Here is a 22820-nt window from a genome sequence, read left to right as displayed (position 1 = left end):
AACAAAAAGCCTTGGGTACTTTTACGCGTCATCCATGCGCGTTACGCGCGGCTCCGGCGGGATCGTGACAGTGGAGCAGCTCTTAGACCGCAACATAAATACAAACGGGTTGTTTTTCTATATTCAACCGCTGGCCGTTTTTTGAAATGTGTTGAATAGGAACCAAAGAAAAGCCACGAAGGATCATCATTAGTTCCATTCCGAGGCTCCCATGAGTCCTCGGAGTGACGGGAAGTTTTGTTAAACTTTAACTCTGACTGCCCATCTGAAGCCCACGTGTGCCAGGAAGCACAGTGAGCAACTGTTCTGAGTGGCAGCTTACTTATTATTCTAAAGAATGCCAGCAGAGGGAATTCTTGATGAATACCATAACCTATATCGTCTTCCATTAATACCCTTTTATCCTGAAGTTGCCCTAATTGTCTCACAAATACCTGATGAGATCAAATTTCTGAATTAGTCTCAAATATACGAGAAAGTGCTCCAAAGTCATCGCCTGTTCCAGTCAAATACACCGTGGCCTGCTTCATTATGCTCTCTGTTAACAAGTGGTGTACAGCTTGACTGCGGTCTTCAGTTACAGTCCCACTCTGGGCCCCGGCATAGCTGTCTAAACCATGTAAATCTGTTCTTTGTCTGCTCCACTTCAAAAAAATCCCTTTTTTTTTCCAGAATAGAAAAATCTCCCGTCTAAATGGAAAACAGAGAGCGGAGAGAATGGCTCGCCTTGCTTTGGACACAGTGGTGGACATCAAAGGCGTAGCGGAGGATCCCCCCTTTCAGAATGGCGGCTACATGCCATTCCAATAAGTGCAGTGTATTTGGATCTGCGAGTTCAAAAGGAGGCAGGTCTCTGGGGCCTTGCCACCAGTAGTCGGGCTGCACAGATGTTTCGAATGCCAGCGCCGACCATTTGCCCACTTCTGGCTGAAACTGAGGGCAGTGGGAAGTCAAACACGTGACCTTCACACCTTCCCCACCTTTCCCTCGACAGTCGGTGTTTGGCTCGTTTCAAAGCGACACCTCTGGAGCAAGTGGCACAAAGTTGATGATGAAAGGAGCTGACTCAAATATATCAAATGTATGTTTATAAAATCTGTTATACTCACAGGTTTAGGTTTAAGGCTTCCATTAGCTGAACCAGTGTGATTCGGATACTTGACTAAAGCAAAAAGTTTAAAGGGACAATAAAACATCTGTTTTCCCTCTCACCTGTAGTGCTATTTATTATCAATCTAGATTATATTAATGTGAGTATGATGGGAGTATATACTCGGCTTGTGGTGCTAAAAACTCACCCGGTTACTCAGCGTCATCCACGGATCTTGCTGTGAGAATTCATAAAACTGCTCACAATGAGGTCTCTTCAGTAACTGGGTCATGATTTCTGGAAAAAATAATGTTTATTGATGCTTTAAGCAGCAGAGGCCGATTATATATCGCCAAAAGAAACTCCAAAACAATCTAGATCGATAAACGACAGATCCAAAAAACATGTTTTTCTATTTTGGGGTGAACTGTTCCTTTAAAACAAAAACAAAAAAGACCTCCAAAAAGCCACCAATATGACATCTTCTTTTAACGTAATTTCACTCTCAAATATGAAACTCCATTCTTCCAGATGTGTATCCGTGCAAAAGCTGTTGCTGGTAAATCTCAGCCAGTTGGGACTTTCTTCATCATCACAGTGGCGCTCGCTCCTCTCGTGTCTGAGAACGATTCGAGCTTTTCACTTTCTCTTCATCCGTCTTCTGCAACGGATTTCAGAGCGTTCACATTTGGAGTAAAGGTGAAAGTAAACAGATTAATAGCAGGCATCCCGAGGACGTCTATGCAACATTTAACCCCCCCCCATCCCCATCTCCTGCAGATCTTTATGGAACAGTGCATTGGTACATTATGACATCACTGATGTGAGGATTAACAAAACTGTTTTCTATTGTTTCTGGCTATAGGAGCCAGATGTGAATATTCACTTACAGAGCAAAATGATCTACTAGGGATTCAACCACTTTCTCCTTTGAGGAGGGAAAAAAAGGAGTCTTTTATTTAATTCACACTTTTTTTCCTACGACGCGTATGTTTGCAGTTCATCTAGATCGCATATTTCAACTTGTAAAAGCTCATCTTTATGTTGTTTATATGGAGGGGGGGAAAGAAAACATGTCCCGAGGGCAAACAAGTGTCGACGAGACCCAAACAGACACATTGTGAAAACACATTTATCATCCATCTCTAATCCTTCCTGTGTTAATCGGATGATTACCCCATACCACCAGAATTTAGAGTTTGGTGCTAATTGCTAGGTTGCGTTTCTGTTGGCTCGTGTGCCTGCATACCCTGCATGCTTACCTTCCCGACTGCTACGCTCGTCTGTGTGAAGGAGAACAGCGGGGCCTTTTTCAAAACCTCAACAATTAAGCCGTTGAGAATGTGAGCAGTCTCGCCACAAAACAAGCCGTAACACCTTTTTTGATTCCTGCGAGATTTTCCTCGGGAGTTTGAGTCACTGCAGGCGTGACGTGTTATTTACAGGAAAGGTGACGGTTTAGCGTGGAGATGAAAGTGGTGTTACGAAAACAGTCGACGGTGGAAATGCAAACAAAGGCTTTTTTTCCCTTTTTTTTTTGCTCAATCAGTTCAGCCTGGAGACGTGTAAATAATCATGTGTCAGGAGATTGAGGGCGCTCCAAAGGGAAGGTTCGGGACGTTTAGAAGCCTGTCTTCTGGGTCATTAATCTACCTTTCTCTTCCTAAACACATCCAGGAAGTCTTCATGTGCACTATTAGTGGTTTATTGATAAGAAGCAATGCAGCAGTTCACCACAAGCCTGTTTTAAAGCCTGCTTTTAAAAAAATACAGGAATTATCATGTTAGACATAATCTTTTATTTTAATAACATTATTTTTTTGCTTGATTTTCACTGAAAAAGATGTGTCCTATCTCTGATACAACACAATATAAGTTAAAAAGTTATTTTTGCTGAATATAAATCTCAATTATTTTGCCGACATGAAATTGTCATATCGTCCCACGTTTACTCCTTTCATCGACTTCCCTAGATAAGGGCATCATTATCAAAAACGAGCCGCTGATATTGAATTATGAGAAGCAGAAAATGCTTCCACAGAAACTTTTCAACGTCTAAATATAGACTTGAATAATTAGAAATAACTGTAAAAATAGGACTCTCAACTGAGCTCCTGGTATGGGATTTGTCTCGATGCTAAATGACTTTCAGATATTCGACCCCCAATTATTTCATGTTCGTATTCACATTTATTCAGAAAATAAAGCATTTAAATAGTTCACAAATAAGAGTTCTGTTAAAATCGCAATGTTTAAAAAAAAAAAAAAAAAAAACGTATAAAAAAAAAAGCAGCTGCTGAACATTTGTCCGTCCTCCGCTGTGAGACGTTGTGTGTTTACTGGTTCACTGTGACATGAAGGTGTCAAAGGTCATATCAGCTGTCCAGCTCAGAGTCTGTCTCCTCGTTAAGGTCGGGACGAGGGGAATATTTCTGCCGTGAGAACTTGAGACAGAGATGGTCTCCCACCTCGTTCAGATGGTGCAGCACCTGAGGACAAAGAAAAGGCTCTTAATAAGGAACGCCCTCTAACTAAGGAGAGGGCCTACATGTTGGTAAAACCTGTACCTGGTCCAGCATGGCTCTGGTGTGAGCGGCAGACAGACAGAAGCGAGCTCGGGCCTCCGTGATGGGCGTGGCCGGAAAGCCGACCACCACCACGCCGATCTTCCTCTCCAGCATTTCTCGAGCAAAAGCCCTGGTCAGAAATCACATAGAGTACATTTCTCACATGTTTTTAAGGGCTTGGTTTGAAGCTTGAGAGCCCACGAGGCAGCTCTTATCACATTAAAAGTCATGATTTGCTTCTTCCAGCTCCTCCAAATCCCTCAGTTATGTAGTCGGGACGTGTGGTATCGATAAATTAAAACCAACACATAACTAACAATCTTCAAGGGCTGTAATCAGCATATCTCTGGTGACTTTCCCTTTGATGGGTTCAAGTCGTGAATACCTCTTCTTTTTATGGCAAAGAGGGCCGTTTGGAGAAACCGTAAAATGTGCTTTGAAAACGCCTGAGACCGCATGCATTTCTGTATATTGTCGGTGTTTATTGATGCAGCATCTTCAAGATATATTATATGTCACGAGGAATCCAGAAAGTGCACCGAGTAAATGACCAGAACTTGATCTGATTTACAGGAGAACAGATCCATTACTCTCATACAAAGAAGATGATGGAAAACTCAAAATATATGCCATTATATGTGTTTTTTCTTTCCACCAATCACCATGAAAACCGAGCGTTGTAAAACAAGACGTTACTGATTATGGCAATCACTGGGTGGGATCGGCCCTCTTCATGGATATTAATGGTGACTGGCATTGACGGACACTTTATACCCAATTGATTACACCTGAGAGGCTCAAACAGTCCCGGGTTAAAGCTAATCAATACCCGATGCTGCCCCTTAAAGTGGTTACAGAACCCCCCCCGTGTCTGTCTACGGTCTTCACTAAAGATTCCTCTGGAGTTTGTATCGTGGCAGCCGTCCAAGTCACGTATTTATTGCTCCAAACTGAGTCTAAGCATCTCGCGATAGCGTGTTTTTAGGGAGAGTTGAAAGTGCACTTACACCACTTTGCCGGGCATGTAGAGCAGGATGGGAACCACCGGCGAGTCATCGTTGCCGTAGATGATGAAGCCCATCTCCTTCAGTCTCGCCCTGAAGTATCTGGTGTTCTCTGCCAGTTGGCATATCCGTCTAATGCCTGTAATAGAAACACCACCAGATACGAATGAGTAAAAAACCAACTTGTCCCCCCCCCCTCCTCTGCATGGAGGGGGACATCACCTGTCAGTAGTGTCTAATGTAGTGTGCGATCTCTGCAGTGCCATCTCATCCCCGAGTCCTGCGCCTCCATCTGGGCCGTTCCAGCCTCCGCCGTGAACTCGCTCCGTGATTACGACTCAGCCGCGGCAGCAGATGGTTCGGTTTTGTCCGCCTGACAGCGCGGTAGACGTAGGCGCTCGCACCGTGCCAAAATGAGGCTTCTGCAAATTGGATACGATGGAGTTCGCGCAAAAAAAAAAAAAAAAAAAAAAAAAAAAAGCCAGTGACCGTCGCTGGAGCGCAGCCATGACTGAAAGGGGAATAGAAATAATGCTGATGTATCAACATGTATTTCAGATAAGTGTATTAGGAAAGAAATCAAAGACATGATGCCTGATGCTCGGAGGCCGAAGCAGAGTTTGGCGTGGCTCAGCCTTGGAACACGGCTCTGTTTCCTTCTGATTACCTGGGAGCAGATTGGCTGTTCTTTCATGGGGATGTAAGAGAGCACTTTAAATCCCCTTATCTCCGCAGAGAGAGAGAGAAAAAGAGGGAGAGAGGAGGAAGGGGGGGGCATAACATCAAGGCATCTGCCAGGAAGCACAGGCCCCATTTTGTAAGTTGTTCCTCCCTCCTAAGATAGAGGGCACGGGGGTCAAAAACCTGCTGCCAGACTCAGAAATCATGCGAGTGGGTGAGAATGTGTGGATGTTGCCCCCCCCCCCCCCCGTTTCAGAGCTCCGGTTTGCTTTAAGGTGTGAAATTCAACATCGACGGGAAAGATGAGGAGGGGGGGCGGAGGACGGAGAGAACGAGGGAATCAAAACTCATCAGAGCGACGTTTCTTGTCACGGTAGTTTAGCGTTGTGACGGATGTTTTTTTAAAGAGCTGTGGCGTCCGCTGCCCTCTAAAAAGACGGGTCAAGACTCACTCTTTCCTCAGCTATTTAGCGGCGGCTGCTGCGTCAGATGCGACTCGTGTTTCGGAGCCACATGAGACGTTTACTCATCTCCCAATGAAACGTGCAACATACCTCGACCATAAGACACCAGGCTTTAGTCCTTGAAGTGATTAAACCCATTACAGCAGCCTATGACAGACATGTTGTGCATGTTTGCCTTATGGTCTTCGTCAGACCCCCTCCCCCCCAGGCAGCAACCTCCGGTTCTGAAAAGTGAAGCCAATGCAGATGTGCCTTAAACTTTTATTCCCTCTGCTGGCCATCAGGGGGCGACGATAAGTCCAATTACATGGAAGTCTATGAGAATATCTATCTATCTGCCTATCTATCTATCTATCTATCTATCTATCTATCTATCTATCTATCCATCTATCCATCTATCCATCTATCCATCTATCTATCACTACTACCTCCACTAATACTCTACTCTATTAGAAGTACAAGTACATTAACTGGGGAGGAAGTGAGCTGGTAGTATTGCAGCTGCTCTGGTAATGACTACTCCCCCTGCCCTGAGTGTCTGATGCCATTAAAGCAGAAACCTTTCAGAGGTACAGTGTACCTCACAACGCACACATGAAAATGATTTCCTCCACGTTAGGGTCACGTGTGCTGACTGAAGCCCCCCCCCCCACCCCTTCTTTCTACCACTACAGACCCCTGTAATTGCTCCCACATTCTCGGACCAAGCAGCTGTTTGTCTTTCCCTGCAGGTCTGGACTCACTCCTAATGTTAACATTGGTTCCCTCCTCTGGATTTGGTTTGCTGTATCGGTTTCCATAAAAACAATTAAAAGAAAAAGGTGTAAAGGATGTATAAGGCAGACATAATAGTCCTCCGTGTGAAGAACATCAGGTTTGACGAGCATGTGGCGAATAAGAGGGAAATTCAGAGTGACGTTTCACTGGAAGGAGGCGCGGTGAGCTCAGACACTGACCTTCTGTGCTCCCGTCTTTTCCCATGATGCACTTCATGGCACGTATGACCTGCTCGGTGACGGGAGGGGACATGGCCGAGGCGTACACCGCACTGTGAGAATGACTGCGCAGGTAGTCCACCAGATCCTGCAAACGTAGGACACAGTCAGTCACTCTACGGCAGATTTACGATACATTAACATAAGAATTATAAAAAAAAAACCTGACATTAATTGTTAATTTCAGACCTTCCGTGTGAGCCTTGCACTTTTATTTCAGCCCCACTAGAGCGAGCTCACGCACAGCCAACACCTGAGAATCTATTAAGACACCTCCAAGTCATTTATCTGCCATCATGACCATCTTGGCATCGACTGCAAAGTAGCTCTGGATCCTTTTCGACCGCTCTCGAGGTAAGCCAGCGCTCTAATTTGAGGAAGAACCGATGCCGAGATGAGCCCAGAATGGAGGACCGCCATGCTCATTATTCCTAAATGTCAGCAGGAGATTAATTCTGCGAGTGGTTGTCGAGAGAAGAGCAGGGTTTTCAGGAAAAGCGATTGGCTCGTATGGGTCCCTGGAGCACGCGTGTGTGTAAGTGGTCTGAGGTCTGGAGTGGGGGGGCGCCTGGAGCCGTGATGGGCTGCTGCTCAGTGGCTGCGCGGTGGCCAGCGGGTGCTGGGGTGATGACACATAGCCGGAGATGCTGTCTGGCCACCATTTCCACTCACCGCCATCTGTCCCCACTGGGCGGAGGCTGCGGCTTCCTCACACACACACGCACACACACACACACACACACACACACACACACACACACACACACACACACACACACACACACACACACACACACACACACACGAGGGGAGGGGGTTTTAGGGGGAAATGCTCAAACGCAGGATAAGAACCCTGAAACAACCTGACATCTGTTTTCGTTTTAAGGGCGGGGGGATTTTCACCGCTTTAGGGCCCCCGCAGGATTTTTTTCCGCCGCGACCAAGATAAACCAGCTAAGAGAACACGTCCGAAATCCATCTCACGTCTGCGGCGTGGAGTGACAGCCCAGAAGTGTTTCCTCAGCCACAAGGTGGCCGCAATCCTGATGTGGTGACACAAGTCAGGAGTAGGAGTTTGGAGCCGGGAAAGCGTGCGTACGCACTTCCCCGGATGTGTTTAATGGCCTAATCTCACTCTAATCCGGGTTTTGAGTGAAGGGTTAATGGATAAAAGCCTCCTCCGTTTCAAGGTTGAAGTGAATTAGAAGGAGCTCCGAGTGTATTTATTGGGGTATTTATTTTTGGTGCTCTCGTAAAATAGTTACAACATGACTGTTTTCCAGAACACATCTGCAGCCTTTTTTGTCGGTCAAAACCCCGAATCCACTTAATGTCGGATTTGGAGAATTTCACCGCAACAACAAATACGTGAAATCTAAGGGCTTTCACCCTCCTTTCCTGCCCCGCTCCTTTCAGGGGGTTTACTACCGCCAGCTGTCAAACCAGGCAGCGTGTTCTTACTTCAAACATCATCATGCTTGTTAAAAAGTCCATCCTGTTAAAAAATCTGGAGCGCAGTTCCGACGCCTGCCACAAGAAGGGGCTGGCACTCTGCCAGCTTTACCTTCTTATTATGGCGGCGCGGGGCTGAGCCGACACCAGGGCGACGGAATACCTAATTCAAGCAACATGGCCGTTTCCTCCGCTGCTTTCTAATCAACTGCCGTGTTGATTAGTATGTACTAAAGTGTACTTTTTAATGGAGTTAGAAGGGATTACAAAGGGCCCCGGAGTCGCAGCCTGGGGAACATTTGTTGGACACGTGAGGGCTTACGAGCGAAGGTGGGGTGTGATGGAGTATGTATGGTTGAAGCCCACACGTCTTTAAAATCAAACCCGGGGAAAGCGATATTTGAAATACGGCGTGTTTAACGTGGAGCCAAACGTTGTTACTGCACGCAGACGATGGCTTCCAGGTTGTTTAAACAATCTCAGGAAAGTATCAGAAAGTCAACACACTAGTTGGAATTGTCTAAGAATAGCATTTTACTTAAGGCTGTTGGAATTGTTCCAGTGTGACTAATACCACCTACATACTGTATATTTTGAAATGTATCTTGACCCTGTTTGGGTCCAGGAGGATTGTTTTTGCATAGCAACCAGACTCGTTAGTCAGCCTGGAGAGTCAACAGGTGTATGGATATCAGCCAAAGCAGTGATGGTGAATATATAACTATCGTTTTCTCTATTTTATTTTAAATGTGCGTCTTCATATTGCCTTGTGTTTCTACCAAACTGCCTTGTTGAAATGTTTCTCCTCTCTCCTTATAGTTTCCATTCGTTCTGCCAGCGATCTAATGAAAGCCTGAGGTGACACAGTGTTGTGAGTAAGCCTGCTGTTATAATAAATGTGTGGAAGGAAAAATTCAGCACAGAATTAAATTCTGACAAAAAGCCTGATTTAAATATATGAAAAACTAAAAAATCCACAGCGACCTTTTTCCCTGCGATGTAGCCTCCGGCAGCCCCGAAGCTCTTGGTGAAGGTGCCCATCATCACGTCCACGTCGGCCGGGTTCACGCCGAACAGCTCGGTGACGCCTCTCCCCGACGGCCCCACCGCTCCGATGCTGTGGGCCTCGTCCAGGAACAGGTACGCCTTGTACTTCTTCTTCAGCGCGATGATCTCAGGGAGCCGCACCACTGAGCCCTCCATGCTAACGACAATCACACAAACAAACAGTTACACGGAAGAACAACACATTTCATCAATTATAATGATTGTTTTTTAAACGGGGAAGGAATCTGACCCCGACCTCTGTACATCTGTAAATCCCTATTACATAATTCGACGTGCTCCAATCCTCCAAGAATCTTTCTGCGAGTCTCTTTCACTTTCCTCCCATCTCTTCCTCCCCTCTGGCACGAGCCTTTTAAGGCTACAAACAGACAGCATCGGTGACTATATGGCTGGCGGGAATAGAGCGATCCCAGACCCGCTATCCTTGCTACGGCTTGAAAAATGACACGAGGCAGAGTTTCGCCGGGGCCCCGATGTGGACATCAAAGGCAGGGCCGGGATACAGCTAAGCATGCTCACTCTTTATCTGAGCCTTTTGATGTTGCAGGGAGGCAATAGATGGAGCGTTAGTTCTTACGGAGGTTTCTCTAATGCCTGAGCCAGACGGTGGACATCACTGCCTGATAGAGACAGTCCGATTACACGCAATCAACTTGTCTCTCCGGTTACCGGCATTGTTTTGGACCTAATGGTTCGCCGGTCATGTTTGAGGTTTTTCCTCTTCACGTGATATGAAGGTTGTCGTAGAACGATGAAACGAGCTGACTGGCTGTGTTGAGGAATGGCGCGATTGAGGCTGGAAAGGAGGGGAAGAAAGGAGGAAAGAAAAATGGACGTGATAAACAGTCGGAGCTGGGGGTGAAGCCAAGTCAACCTCTGTGGCTCCATTTGGCCTTGATTTAGAGCTAATGAGCAGATGGAGAGGGTCACTAAGACTCGGGATAGCTCACTGGTGGGAGAGACACGCGATACCTTTCTGTTCTCTCCAGTAATGAAACGGTATCCAACCGTAGACACACACACATGCATGCACACACACAGTCCATTATTCAAGGGAAGTGAGGGAAGCAATTAAAAAAGACACCGTTACAGGGACTTCTAAACACAGGTTAAAGCTCTCCTGTGCAAAAGAACACCTGGAAACCTATCCTTAAAGCATGACACAACAGAAGATATGTGTGTGTGTGTGGTTGTGTGTGTGTTGTACCTATAGATGCCTTCCACCAGGATGAGGATCTTCTTCCAGGGCCTGTGGGTCCGTGGCTGCCCCGAGCAAACTGCCTCCCTTAGCATCTTCTCCAGACTGTGCATGTCTGACACACACACACACACACACACACACACACACACACACACACACACACACACACACACACACACACAGAGATAAGTATATAGAGAGTGTAGCCATAATCCGATCACAGCTTCCAATGAACTCCAACCAAAAGCAAACAAAAGTAAGTAGAGTATTAATTTCAACAGGGCGGTTCACGGAGCACACGTGGCACTACTTTATCTGCAAGGAACACCTTCCACAAACGGATGCTAATGATCTCCTGTAATGTCTGCATCAGGGAGGATTACTATCTCAGCTAAATGTGGCAATTTGGTGCACGGTTACTTAAAATTCTGAAATCTTGGCTCCAGTAAAACAGCTCCCCAGTGGCATTTAGAGCTCCACAACAGGTGACACCACTGATGCTCCTCCGCTGCACACCAGCAGATGGCAGTGTTGAATAGCCGTGGTTTGGAAAGCGGGGGCATTATTCAAAGTGCGACCACAATCCAGCTGAGCAGCGAGTGAACCTGTCACAGCTAATTTATCTGTCACAGATGATCGATAACGCTCCCTCAGCTCAGAAACAGGTTTACCGGAAGGCGGCAGACGCTCCCCTGACAAAACATAACGCACCTAATGTTGCCAATCTCAAAGACACAGGAAACTGGCGAAAGAGAAATCCACCGTGGTTTTACTGCAAGAATGAGGAAAAGGTTGTTTCACAGTTAATCACTGATTTGAGATTAGCCACGCCTGATTTAAGATACTGTATAACTGTGATGTTTTACATAACAAACACACGGAAGTGGATATCCACCAAATTATTTGATGTCATCTCTGCCCTCAGGCTGCACAAATGCTTCCAGCTTATTAAACGATACCTAACCTTCCGCCTGATACATGTCACAATAATAACAATGCAAATATGTGAAATGAGAGTCCTTTATCCACGACCGTTTGAAGTGTCGCCAATGCACAGGCGTCGCGACGCTAGACTAGACGAACCGGTCCGTCTGCTCTCTCTGGTATGAAATTCCATCCTCCATGTTAAACACACACCACTGAAACTATGTGGAAACATCCTAAATAAGGGATTGAAAACATTTTAGACACAAGTTAAACTAATATGTATTCTTCCCCGTATGTGTTAATGTGGCAGAGTTGAATGGGAAAGCCCTCTTAGTAAACACTGGCCTTGCACTGATAAAAAGAGTGCATGAGTGTCTGGTAGGTACAAAGGCAGGGAGGGGTCAGGTGCCTGAGGGCTCTTTGCCTTTAGACAGGCGTGTGGAATCTGCTCGGAGGGACCCACAACCCAATCGGCTTGTAACTGTCAGGACACATTTGCTGCCAAAGAGGACCGGCTCATTTGGCCCGTCTCTCCAGAAAGAGCAGCGGATGTTTCCAAATGCAACGACGCTTAGCAAATTCTCCCTTTTCATCTATTTGACAATATGTGATAACATAATAAGGGATGTACTTTAAGTTGTTTGACATTTCCACGTGAAATCAACTTTGGTCTTGCTCCTCTGCTGCTCACGGATAAAAAAACGAACCATAAAGCTTCTTTTTTGTTTTACATTTGCAGCTCTAAACACAGAATGTTAAGTAGGTCTTTCCTAAGGCAAATCCTGTACCAGCACAGAAAGTAATGTGGGTCTCACGGTATCGACTGTTTGGAATGAAGAGAAGGGAAAAAAACTCAATGATGATGTGAGCACACAAACAAGAAACACAAACTCCATCACGATGCCACATCAGCACTGTTTGTGTTTGGCAGCAGTAATCAACGTTAAGCACCAAACATGTTGGTGGCCAAACTGAAACAACAGATTATGGCTTAAATCAAAGCTGCGCATTACAGGACTTACTGTTGTGTTTGAACACCCGGATGGTGGCTCCTGACAGTCGGGCCCCTAAGACGAGAGACGTGTGATTGAGCTCGTCGCTCAGTATCAAACCGCCCTGGAAGTCGGCACAGAGAAGAGATCTTTAGACAAAAACTCACCCACGAAAGCTGTATTCTATATATATTATTATTATTATTATAACCTTTATTAAAACCAGGTTTGTCCCATTGACATCCAAGATCTCTTTTGCAAGCATTTTTGATTATTGATAAGATGATGACATCATAGACAGTGCATGTTATTTTGGGTTTAGTGACCTCTACTTAGTGAGAGAGTCGATTAGTTTCTTCTTTGGGGTTCATAAGTAAATAATGTTTTTTCCGAGAGATTGCTTGTTTTTCTGTGTATTTCAAATACACCTTTGTACTGTGTCCTTGTATAACATTTGCTGGCCAATTAGATATCAGCCCCCATCCTCTTGTCCCGCTTCCCATCATGCCTCAGTCCTACCCCTCTATGTCTAGCTGTGTGATGATAGCTGTACGTTTCGGCGTTCCTCTCTTTCATGTCTGCTGATGTTTCCCCACTAACAGACACATCACAGCGTTCAGGTTGCAGAGTGCCGTGCTTTCGTACTCCATAAAAATCAACATGCAAATGAATTCAGCTGTTCCACAAAAAAAAAAAAGAATCCCTCTGGAACATTAGCATATTTAACACTGAAGCTCTGAGCGTTTGACTGCATTAGTCTGAATGAACTCTTGTCGAGGGTGTGTTGACACCGTCTCTGTGACAGAAACCCTCAGTTTGGCCCGGGGTCCAGCTGGCCTTGGTCCCTGGTCTACCAGCAGCTGTCACTCTAATGTAACTCTGCTTGCACAGCGAGACCGGCGCTGGCACGGCCCGTCCCTGTAGGATAGACTTGGCGGTGTAGGTTGACCCCCATAAGCCCCTGCAGGGTTACGACGGGCTGCATCCTAAGGGGCCGCTACACCTCTTGAGCTGCAGAGACGACGCCCCCCCCCCTTTCTCATCACTTAAACAGTCGACCTCCTCTTCCTCCTGTCCGGTCCAATCACACATATTCATGCTGTGTGTTGCCCCTGGTAACCCACGGCTGTCAGCGCGAGCCGGGCTGGTGTGCCAGCAGGCCACAAACCCTTGAGTTGTGCTCTTAACAAGACCTGCCCTTCCTGGTCTGTGTGACTGAAAGCAGTTACGTGTGCCCCCGAGCCCCATCCTCCTGGCTACTGTAATGTTTAATTATGATTTAATTAATGGGGGGTGGGTCGGGAGTTGTCCGCAGCTGAATTAAGTTGACGGTTATTCATTAATGTAGGCCATATGAAAGAAAGGAACTAAAGCTAGGCTAATTAGATTAATTTGCGTGGCGCTGGAAAAAAAAAGCCGCCCATATAGTGAAGGATTCTATAATGTAGGTGGTTTAAAATCACTAACCTTGCCAACAAGTGCTGGAATGTTCATTGAGTTGGTGGCGAATCCCATCCCAAAAGTCATGGAGGCCTCGACGCGGAGGAAATCAGCCACAAGTTGCTCCAACTCTTCGTGGATGCTGAGGTTCCCTACGAGACACGAGGCAAAGATAGTGAAAATGTGATCTTGTGGGGTGAGATAATCCACCCTGACAGTGATCGCTGTACCTGTCCGCGTATCTGGTCGTCCCTTTAGTCTTTGACAGAGACAAATGCCTCCGGACCACCAGAACACAGAGCATCAGCCGGCTCCTCTCTGGGGATTTGAGAGAGATTTATAAAAGGCTCAAGATGCGGCAAATTTGTAATTTAAGTTCAACTACCCTTTTCATCCCGGGTGATATTGAAGCTAAGTCTAAAATGTTTCTGCAGCACATTTTGGGACCGGGGCAGTTGGTTATAACCCGATGTGACAGGTGGGGACCAGAATTCGTTTAGAAAATTCATCACTTTGTAATCTGTCACCTGACATGGTGTTTTTCTATTTGGTGTAATAAAAGTGGGATTTTCGTGGGGCTGCTCTCAGCGCTGCCCCTGTGGTCAGCTGATAAAATAGAATTACTGTTATAATTGTGAGCTACTGGGAGAGAAGTGGGCAGTGAATGGTTCATATATACTAGATTTTATTCCTGCCGGCTCCGGGCAACGTTAAATATACTATAAATGTACTAGAATATTATGGTTCAATACATTTAAACACAATCTATACTTACTATAGCAGAGTTATACTATAGAGGAAGATTTACAACATCATAAATACTTCAAACTCGTTATTAATGTAACCAATACCTGTTTGTTTTATTGATACACTACATCGGTGCTTTAAAGATAAAATTGCAAACTTAATAAAGGAAACACGATGAACTACAACGTTAATAAAATGAAGCCTCGTTTTGAGATACTGTGATGTCATGAATCCTCATAACAAAAAGGTAGAAGGTGCATTAAATGAATCTGATATGGTAGTCTTAATCAATAGCAATCTGTAACTAAATAGAGGAAGTATAAACAAGTTCAAATAGACTGACTGTCTCAGGAAAGACTGGAAAACGATGTGTATAGAACGATAACACAGTGAAGCAGCCAAATCGATTCATACATTTCCTCAACCGCTCAGCCTCACAGCCCCCGCTGGCTGCGTTTCTGATCCGACTGCATCGGCTCTCTATAGAGATCAATCCGCTCCGAGGTCTGGACACTCTTCAGGTAAGCCCTCGTGAGGCCGGCTTGAGTCATAGGCATCTCATTCAGCTCGGCCTCCTACCAAGCAACAAGCTATAAAAGAATAGCCGACGTCGGGAAGCATTATTGTGGAGAGACGATAAAGATTGCTCAGCTAAATCATTCTCTTTCATGGTAAACGTGTGACTGAGACTTCTCTTCTTCAAAGGCTTTACAACAAGACCAGAGGAAGAAAACGAGCCTGGCAGAGTTAATCATTTTCTATCACCAACTACTGGAGTCTCAGCAGACAAAGTGCAGCCGTTAGAGCTTAGTTTGAACAGGTTTACATACAGAACTATTACACCAATGTATTTGTGTACACATTACGGTGAAATGAATACTATATGTGCTTCGTAGCAGCATTTTTACTCAGTAATTTGTCACTCATTTGAATGTACGGCATCATATATCAAATCTACTGTGTGTTAATGATTGCAGAAAAATACCCGGGACCAGTTAGTTATCCGTTAGTACAAGCCCATGAATGTTTGGCACTTCAGTGTATTTATGGGGCTTTCAGTGCACTTTGTATCTACTTTCACATATTCAATAATTCAAAATACCTCTTATTGCACTCTCTGTGCGCTTACATTATAGTATGTATAGTATTTGTGTGTGAATTTTACATTGTGAACAACTCATCTGTAGTTGACAGAAATTCAAAATTTTAACTGCAGTTTGTGAAATGATTTCATGTGAAAAGCAACATTTGGACTATCTTTTAAATAACAGATGTTACCTTGAAACTTCCCCAGTTGATTACTTACATTAAGACAACTTTTTTCTGTACTCCAAGTTTTCTCAAAGCATAAGTTGAAATGTGCAAATGAGGAATACGCTTATTAAATATGTGCTCATTTGCATAATGTCCAGAACAGAAATCTGAACATTGGATGAAGCCAGATTCAACACTCTTGTTTCATGTTGTTTTAGATATTTCTTTGTATCGCATCATTAATCAGAATATACTGTCAACAGCCATAAAAAACAACAACAATGTTCACCATGTTTTTAGGATGTTATGTAAATCAGGCCATGAATGATATATGAACAACGCCCCTCTGTAGAAACCCTCAGAATACAGATAGGAATGAAACTGGAATGTCTGGTTCATGCAAGTGATACTGAAGCGGAAGATTCAGGCTTTTCCGGGCTTTTTGTATCGTCAAACTCCACATACTTTGCATTGTAAAGTGGATTAGAGCAACAGATACAACCATTAAACATCCTCACCTGATTACATATATCAAGAGACTTTTTTGTGTTAAATGTTATCTAAATATGCAAACAACAAAAGCACAATTTTGATGAGTTTAGGAGAAATCTACAGACATTTTGTCTTTACATGTTATGAAAGCGGAATATCTCCAAATCAGTTTTGACCTGTGTTGTCTCGCCTGATTTTTGTTTTGAATAGTCTTTCAAATTCAATAAAAACACCTCCACTACAAATCCCTCCATGTGATCTAAAACACCGGCGATGGCGTCACTGCTGTCACAGAGACAGCGCTTTAATAATTGATGCTTAATAAGGTGCCACGGGAGAAACGCTTGTCGTTCCCTAACCCTCTTGGTGAGCCGGCTGCAACAAACCCAGGGAAAAAAAACACAGTGCCATTTTTTAGAAGAGAAATAAACATATAAATAAATCACATGAATGATATTAATAATGGATAGTGCAGAGAAGTGTAAGTGTGTGAGGAGGGAGGGTTTGCACTCTGCCAAACAAACATATAACTAACGATCGCATGCCCTTTAATTCCTCCGGTTTTTGTCTGTTCTTGTCAAACTGCTGATATCATGAAACGCCGCGCAGCCAATCAGCCTCGCTCTGAGCTTGTATGTCAGCTCGCTGCCGGCCTGCTCTCAGCAGATATACAGCACCCCGGTGTCAGAAGTGCCATAAACTCAACATCATTGACAGGGAGGGGGGAAAAAAGGAACTACTTTTTCTCTGAAGTAAACTTTGCTGAGAGTTGCCTTGTCAGCGAAGCTCCATTGGCGGGCTTTGACCAATAAACAGTCGATTGGCGATTATCAGATTTCGCTATGCCGTAACATGAGATCCTGGCACACTCGGGCACTTAAACACCATCAAAAGCCGGGTAGAAAGTTCAGAGGATAAAACACCATTCAAAATTCATCTGAAGCCCCGGATCCCACTTTCTGATCCCCGCTGTTCTAACGCTTCCTTCCCATATATTCCTTTTGCATCCCCCCCTAATGCCCAGGGTGTTTCATAATGTTACATACCACTATGATATAATCCCCCCCACTCCTCACTGCAGACCGGTATGTAATGATCTCAGCTTATGCCCAAATGGTACATAATTCAACAATGGTTGAATAATTTACATTACACTGCAGCCACTGAAAGATAATTAAACATGCGGGCAGTATAACTCATGAGAAAAAATAATAAATGATGGCATATGGGATGAGGGAGATGGAGTTTTACTTCCAGGGTGATACTCAACCTACTCAGAGTCATCGGGCTCTGCCAGAGACTTTTAAATTAGATGCACATATAAGAAATGTCTGTAAGTTGAAGCAAAAGACACGCCACCATATGCTCTTTTTACTTGAATTATGAAGTGGACCTTTTCTTTTTTATTATTTAGCTCAAGATAAAAGTGAACGCCCTGGTTGAAAGTAGCACACGTTTCATTTGTATCTGTTCAAGTGCACTTTGACCACACACTCACCTACTTCCTGCCTCGTGCTGCAGACGCTAACCCCGTACTGGCGTGTCTTGTCTGCCACCGTCTTCAGGAAATCAGCGTTGTTCTCCGCAAAACCGAGGTAGTTGTAGGAGCCCATGTTGATGACATTGTGTATTGTCCTCCCGGTTAACCTGCAAGCATGTAATTGGGAATCACTTATACTTTCTCCTTGTTTTTCTTCCAACACATACTCGGGGAACTAATTACATATTAAAAAAGCAATTAACATTCAATTAATTATATTTGCTAATCACAAACTTGATTCTTTGTCAGAGGAGTTCAGTTCATGAGGAACAATTATAACATTGTTTATACAAGTAAAACAGCGGTGGCTGCATGTGTAAGCAGCACTTCAATCCTATTTCCTTGGGCATTTTGAAGTATACAAGCAAATACTTACAAGTCACAGTAAGTTGTAAGTGCACAAGTAACTCAATGGAGAACAAACTGGGGAAAGGACAGAAGGTGTGAGTGTCATCATTTCTTCCAATAAGGGAAGTTCACACGGTCAAACATGAGTGTGCCTCAGTGTACAATCACCATCAGAGATATAGAAAGTATTTAGGAGAACTGCTCCCTTTCATCAGCCGAAGTACTTCTTCTAACTGTGCATGTGAGCCTTCCCACCACAACAAAAACCCACTGTCTCCCTTATCACCACGAAGCCACAATGCCCCATTTCTACTTTTTCCAGTCACGTTAAAACCTCTTGAAACGAGTAATCCACGCCTGCCTCTCTTTCCCGATTCATAATCTCATATCCCCTCGGTTCGTATTCCTATTCATAATATATTCCCTGACCCCGCTGTGCAACACAGGCGGATCTTAACCATATCCAGAAATCCAGGGCTAACATGGGGGTTTGCCGTACCCATGTGCTTTAGTTCCTATCTCTCCCCTCCTGCTGCTTGATCTAGCCAATTAAATCTTGGTTGTATAGTTTTTTAGCCCCTGAAGAGGGATGGTTGTGTTCAAATATGATTGCTGTTCTGTCTTGAACTGGAAGGATAAACTCTCAAATTGAGCGCTACATGTATATCTGATTTTTGAGCCTACAGTGTGTCTAATCTTCAGCATGGATTAAAGTACCTGAATGTCCAGTTGTAGTCTTCAGACACCCGCTCCATCAGGTCAAAGACGGGCCCCGGCAGGCTGCACACGGGACGGTTCCAGTTGTCCCGCACCCTCATGTACAGGTTTCGAGTGTAAAAGTTCTCAAAATCTTGATAAAGCGGTACGAAGTCCTGAGAGCAAAGAGAAACACGTTCAGCGGCTTCCCAAATATGTCAAGGAGCGGTTGGAACAATGAGAGCGGGTAAGTAACGTCTCACAATCTGAACACATCTAAACACGACAACAAAACAAGCACGTCATATTTAAACATTAGAGAAACACTGCCGTCGCTGAGGATGAATTACAGCAACTTCTTAGTCACTGTGTTCTTCAAAACAAAAGAGTCGGCGCAGTCTTTATCATGGGAGGCGGCTTTTTCTACTCAGACAGACAAAACGGTGACATGTTGAAGCAAAAACAGAACTTAAAATCATACATACATGATGTGCTTTAGTTTCCTTCCCATCCTCTGAATGTGTTTGATGCTCTAACTCTTTACGACCACACATTACAACCATATTTCCAGCTTTTATTTAAGTAGGAGAGCAAATACACTACTATAGCCTTGACACATATTGTGTTTTTTTACACAGTGATCCCCTGATAGTGCTTCTTCTTCTTTTTTATCAAGCAAAGCCCTTGGCTTCATTAAGACTACCGTCTGCATGTCTGATTCAATGAAGCCACCATTATGACAGAGCCCACATACAGTAAAGCTCTTATTTCTTTTTAAATGCTTGTTGTCAAACACAGGGAGCAAATTTCCCGGTTGTTCCTCCTCTGTACTGTTTGACTGCCTCGGCCTATGGACACGCTGCTTTATCAAAATAATAACAAAAACATGGTCATGGCATTTTGTATTGTATTTATTAAAAAAAAAAAAAAAAATCTATGGTAATACGATGGCTCTTGTGTGGCAGTGCTCAGGTCTTATGTTGAAGGGTTAGGCTAAGTAAGTAAACTAAGTAATGAAAAGAGAACCTGAGTCCTCTGAGATTTAATTAGGCCTTCCACAGATATTCTCTGCGGTGTCCTGTCTCACCCATGGCAACAATATAGTGCAGAGGAACATGAAGGAAGGAGGCAGCGATAGAGCTTGAGAGCAAAAATTGAAATAATTAGGGGGGGGAAACAAAATGTGTTGACACCCAAGGCATGCATGCTCTTATATTCCAACTGTGTGGGTGCTTGTGTGTTTCTACACTAGGTGTGTGTGTGTATGCCTATGTTTGTGCTGATTGCATGCTTTACCAACCTTCTGTTCCTCTCTTTCCTGGGCAACGTGGCACTTCTCTAAGCCCACAGCTCTGAGGAAATCTCGGAGGTAGCCAAACAGCGTGACAATGCCAAAGCCCAGGTATGTCATGACAGCCACGTACATCGGGGCCTGTTCAAAGGACTCCTGCCTGTGCTGCCTGGAGGCGACACCATTCCCCGGACCATTTTTCTGCACAACAAGAGACCCTGCATAAGCTTTCTTACAGTGCAGACGTGGAAAAAAAGAGAGAACAATGTCGTTTGAATAAAAGTGGTTCAATTCGGAGCGAAGGGGTTTTTAGTTAACACACCAAAATAACCTGAATTAAAAGGAGTTTCCTACTGCTGCACAGGAGTCACACATATTATTCAACACTAAAGCAAGTAGACTGGAGTATCCACAGTAATGTAACACCAGAATAATGTCACCTTGCATTGTTAACATTTAAATAAGTAGAACTTAAATGCATGCTAAGGGTAGTTTTGTGTATATAAACTGGCATAAAGGATATCCCTGTTCCTGATGGAGACATTTTTGGGCTCTTTCTAGATTAATGAAGCAAAATCATGTTGTTGCCTGTGTTTGGGGAGCAACATGATGACATGATGATGGTATCAATAATGACATATTAGTCTGAATCTTGAGAATAATAAATAAATAAATTATTGTACAGTATTGTTTGAAATCACCTAGGAGATATGTCACTTCCGCTGCAAATTGCGGTTTGGATATCGGCCCAATATGTCGTCCTCTTGTTTACCTTTTGTGGTAACGCTATGATTTGTGGGTAATACCATCGGAGATCTCAAATTCCGTGAGTGTGGACACTGAGATTGGGCTATTTAATTTAACTAAACATACAGTATTATTATTATATATTTTTTAAAAATACGTTTATACGTGATATATTTGAGCAGCAGAAAGTGTTAGTGAATGTAAACCGCTATTTTCTTTTTTTTAAAAGTCAGCCGTTAATGCTAGCTAGCTTAAACCGGATGTTACGATGCTAACGTCTCAGGCTCGATGTTAGCTAACTTGACGTCACTTGAGTATCAGGCGTTAAATCATATTTTTTACATTACGTTATAGGTAAGTACTAAGTTAGGTTGTTACAAGTTGGCGTGCTACTATTTTTTTTAATAGGAATTGCATTATACAATATAGTGTATACGGTCACTACAGTGTTGGTTGCAATGTTACAAACCAACATTCAAATGCAAAATACACAGTATCAGCACTCCACCTGCCCTGCCTAAAGGCTAAAAAAACAATGCTGCTTTTTCTAAAGGGAACTATTTTAGGGCGCGGTCGTTCGTTCATGCATTCCTGTTTACTTTGTTCTTCATAGGAACCACGCAGTCATAAAACCGCAAACAGCAGGCAAATCACATGGTTGGTTTTACATATTTTTAAAACGTGACACTCTATATATATCTATATACATACACACACAACTTCAGGCAGCGTTAGCCTGGATATCACAGCAGAGCTATTTGCACACCTGGGAGATGAGCGAACACGTAGTGACGTAATCAACTTGTACCTGCTAAAGCCAAAGTGGTGTTTTGATGTTGATTTTCTTTGTATTTTTGTTGCAAAATGTGATTGGTGACTATAGTGGGTTACAACCTCAAGGTTCTCCTACGTCACGGAGGTCGTTTCAGGTAAAATAAATAAATAAATAAAATGAAGCCGATCAAAACATTTGCTTCAGTACTATCTCTCGCAAGGAAAACGAAGCAAACATTTTTTTTTTCTGCAGATAAATCCCGCCGCTGTCACAGACGTACCTCTCTCCTGTTGTGACAGCCGTTTCTCTTGATATCCTCGCATTTCAGTCCATTCTGGCCCAAATGCGGTTTGAAGTCGCTAGACGCAGTTATCGCCATATTCCCTTACAGCGCAGCAGCAGCAGCAGCAGCAGCAGCGACCGTCTCTGTTTGACTGACTGTCAGGTGTGTTTTTACTTTCAAAAAGTGACTTCCTCCTTTTTTGTGGCTTCGGTTCAGCCTCTTTATGAATTGTTGCTGTTTGAAGCGCGTCTCCAAAAGAAGAAGAAGGGGGGAAGTCACACTTTCAGTTATTGCTATAGTGTTTCAATATCCTGTAAATGTACCAAACTCCCTCTTCTCCCTTTATTCGAAAATGAAACTTACTAAACTTAACATGCAGATTGAGTTTGTGTATTATTTATTTATATTAATTAAATAGTATTTTTATTGGAAATATATATTCTGTAATACAACACATATTACCTTATAAAATAGCATATATAATGTAGTTGAATGAGCTCCAATTAATGCAGTATTACCTATACTATACTATAGTGTTATAGAACCCTATATAATTACCTAAGTAATATTATAACAGGACTTTTCTATGTAATTGAGCATGTTTACATTGATATAGATATACTTTTAACTATATAAAGTCATGCAACTAAACAATACATGGCTGGAGAGGATTCATGATTCGTTAGGAGATGTCATTTATTGTGGCCATATCTTATCTTTGAGAATGGTCAGTCTAGTGGTGATACAGTAGCGGTGTACACACCAA

The 22820-nt window shown here is 43.7% G+C and overlaps 1 protein-coding gene across 2 annotated transcripts; it reads right to left on the bottom strand.

Moving 5' to 3' along the window:
* Positions 1–3353: 3353 nt before the first annotated feature.
* sptlc3 (serine palmitoyltransferase, long chain base subunit 3) lies at positions 3354–22211 on the bottom strand. 2 transcript variants are annotated; one of them, XM_084021967.1, is made up of 12 exons: positions 22052–22211; positions 20259–20450; positions 18980–19134; positions 17873–18021; positions 13909–14033; positions 12472–12565; positions 10529–10634; positions 9238–9457; positions 6763–6889; positions 4665–4800; positions 3658–3787; positions 3354–3579 (listed from the first exon to the last, which is right to left on the bottom strand). In XM_084021967.1, the coding sequence occupies exons 1-12, from the start codon at positions 22148–22150 to the stop codon at positions 3466–3468; spliced, it is 1647 nt and encodes a 548-aa protein (XP_083878093.1). In that variant the 5' UTR covers positions 22151–22211; the 3' UTR covers positions 3354–3465. The 2 variants fall into 2 exon arrangements, with proteins under 2 accessions (XP_083878093.1, XP_083878092.1); XM_084021966.1 differs by having other exon boundaries at positions 20259–20480; positions 22052–22209.
* Between the last annotated feature and the right edge of the window lie 609 nt (positions 22212–22820).

The sequence above is a fragment of the Eutrigla gurnardus genome (genome assembly GCF_963514095.1).
Source record: "Eutrigla gurnardus genome assembly, chromosome: 11".
NCBI classification, from domain to species: Eukaryota; Metazoa; Chordata; class Actinopteri; order Perciformes; family Triglidae; genus Eutrigla; species Eutrigla gurnardus.
Note: the sequence above shows the minus strand (reverse complement) of the source record. Positions and strands in the feature narration are given on the sequence as shown.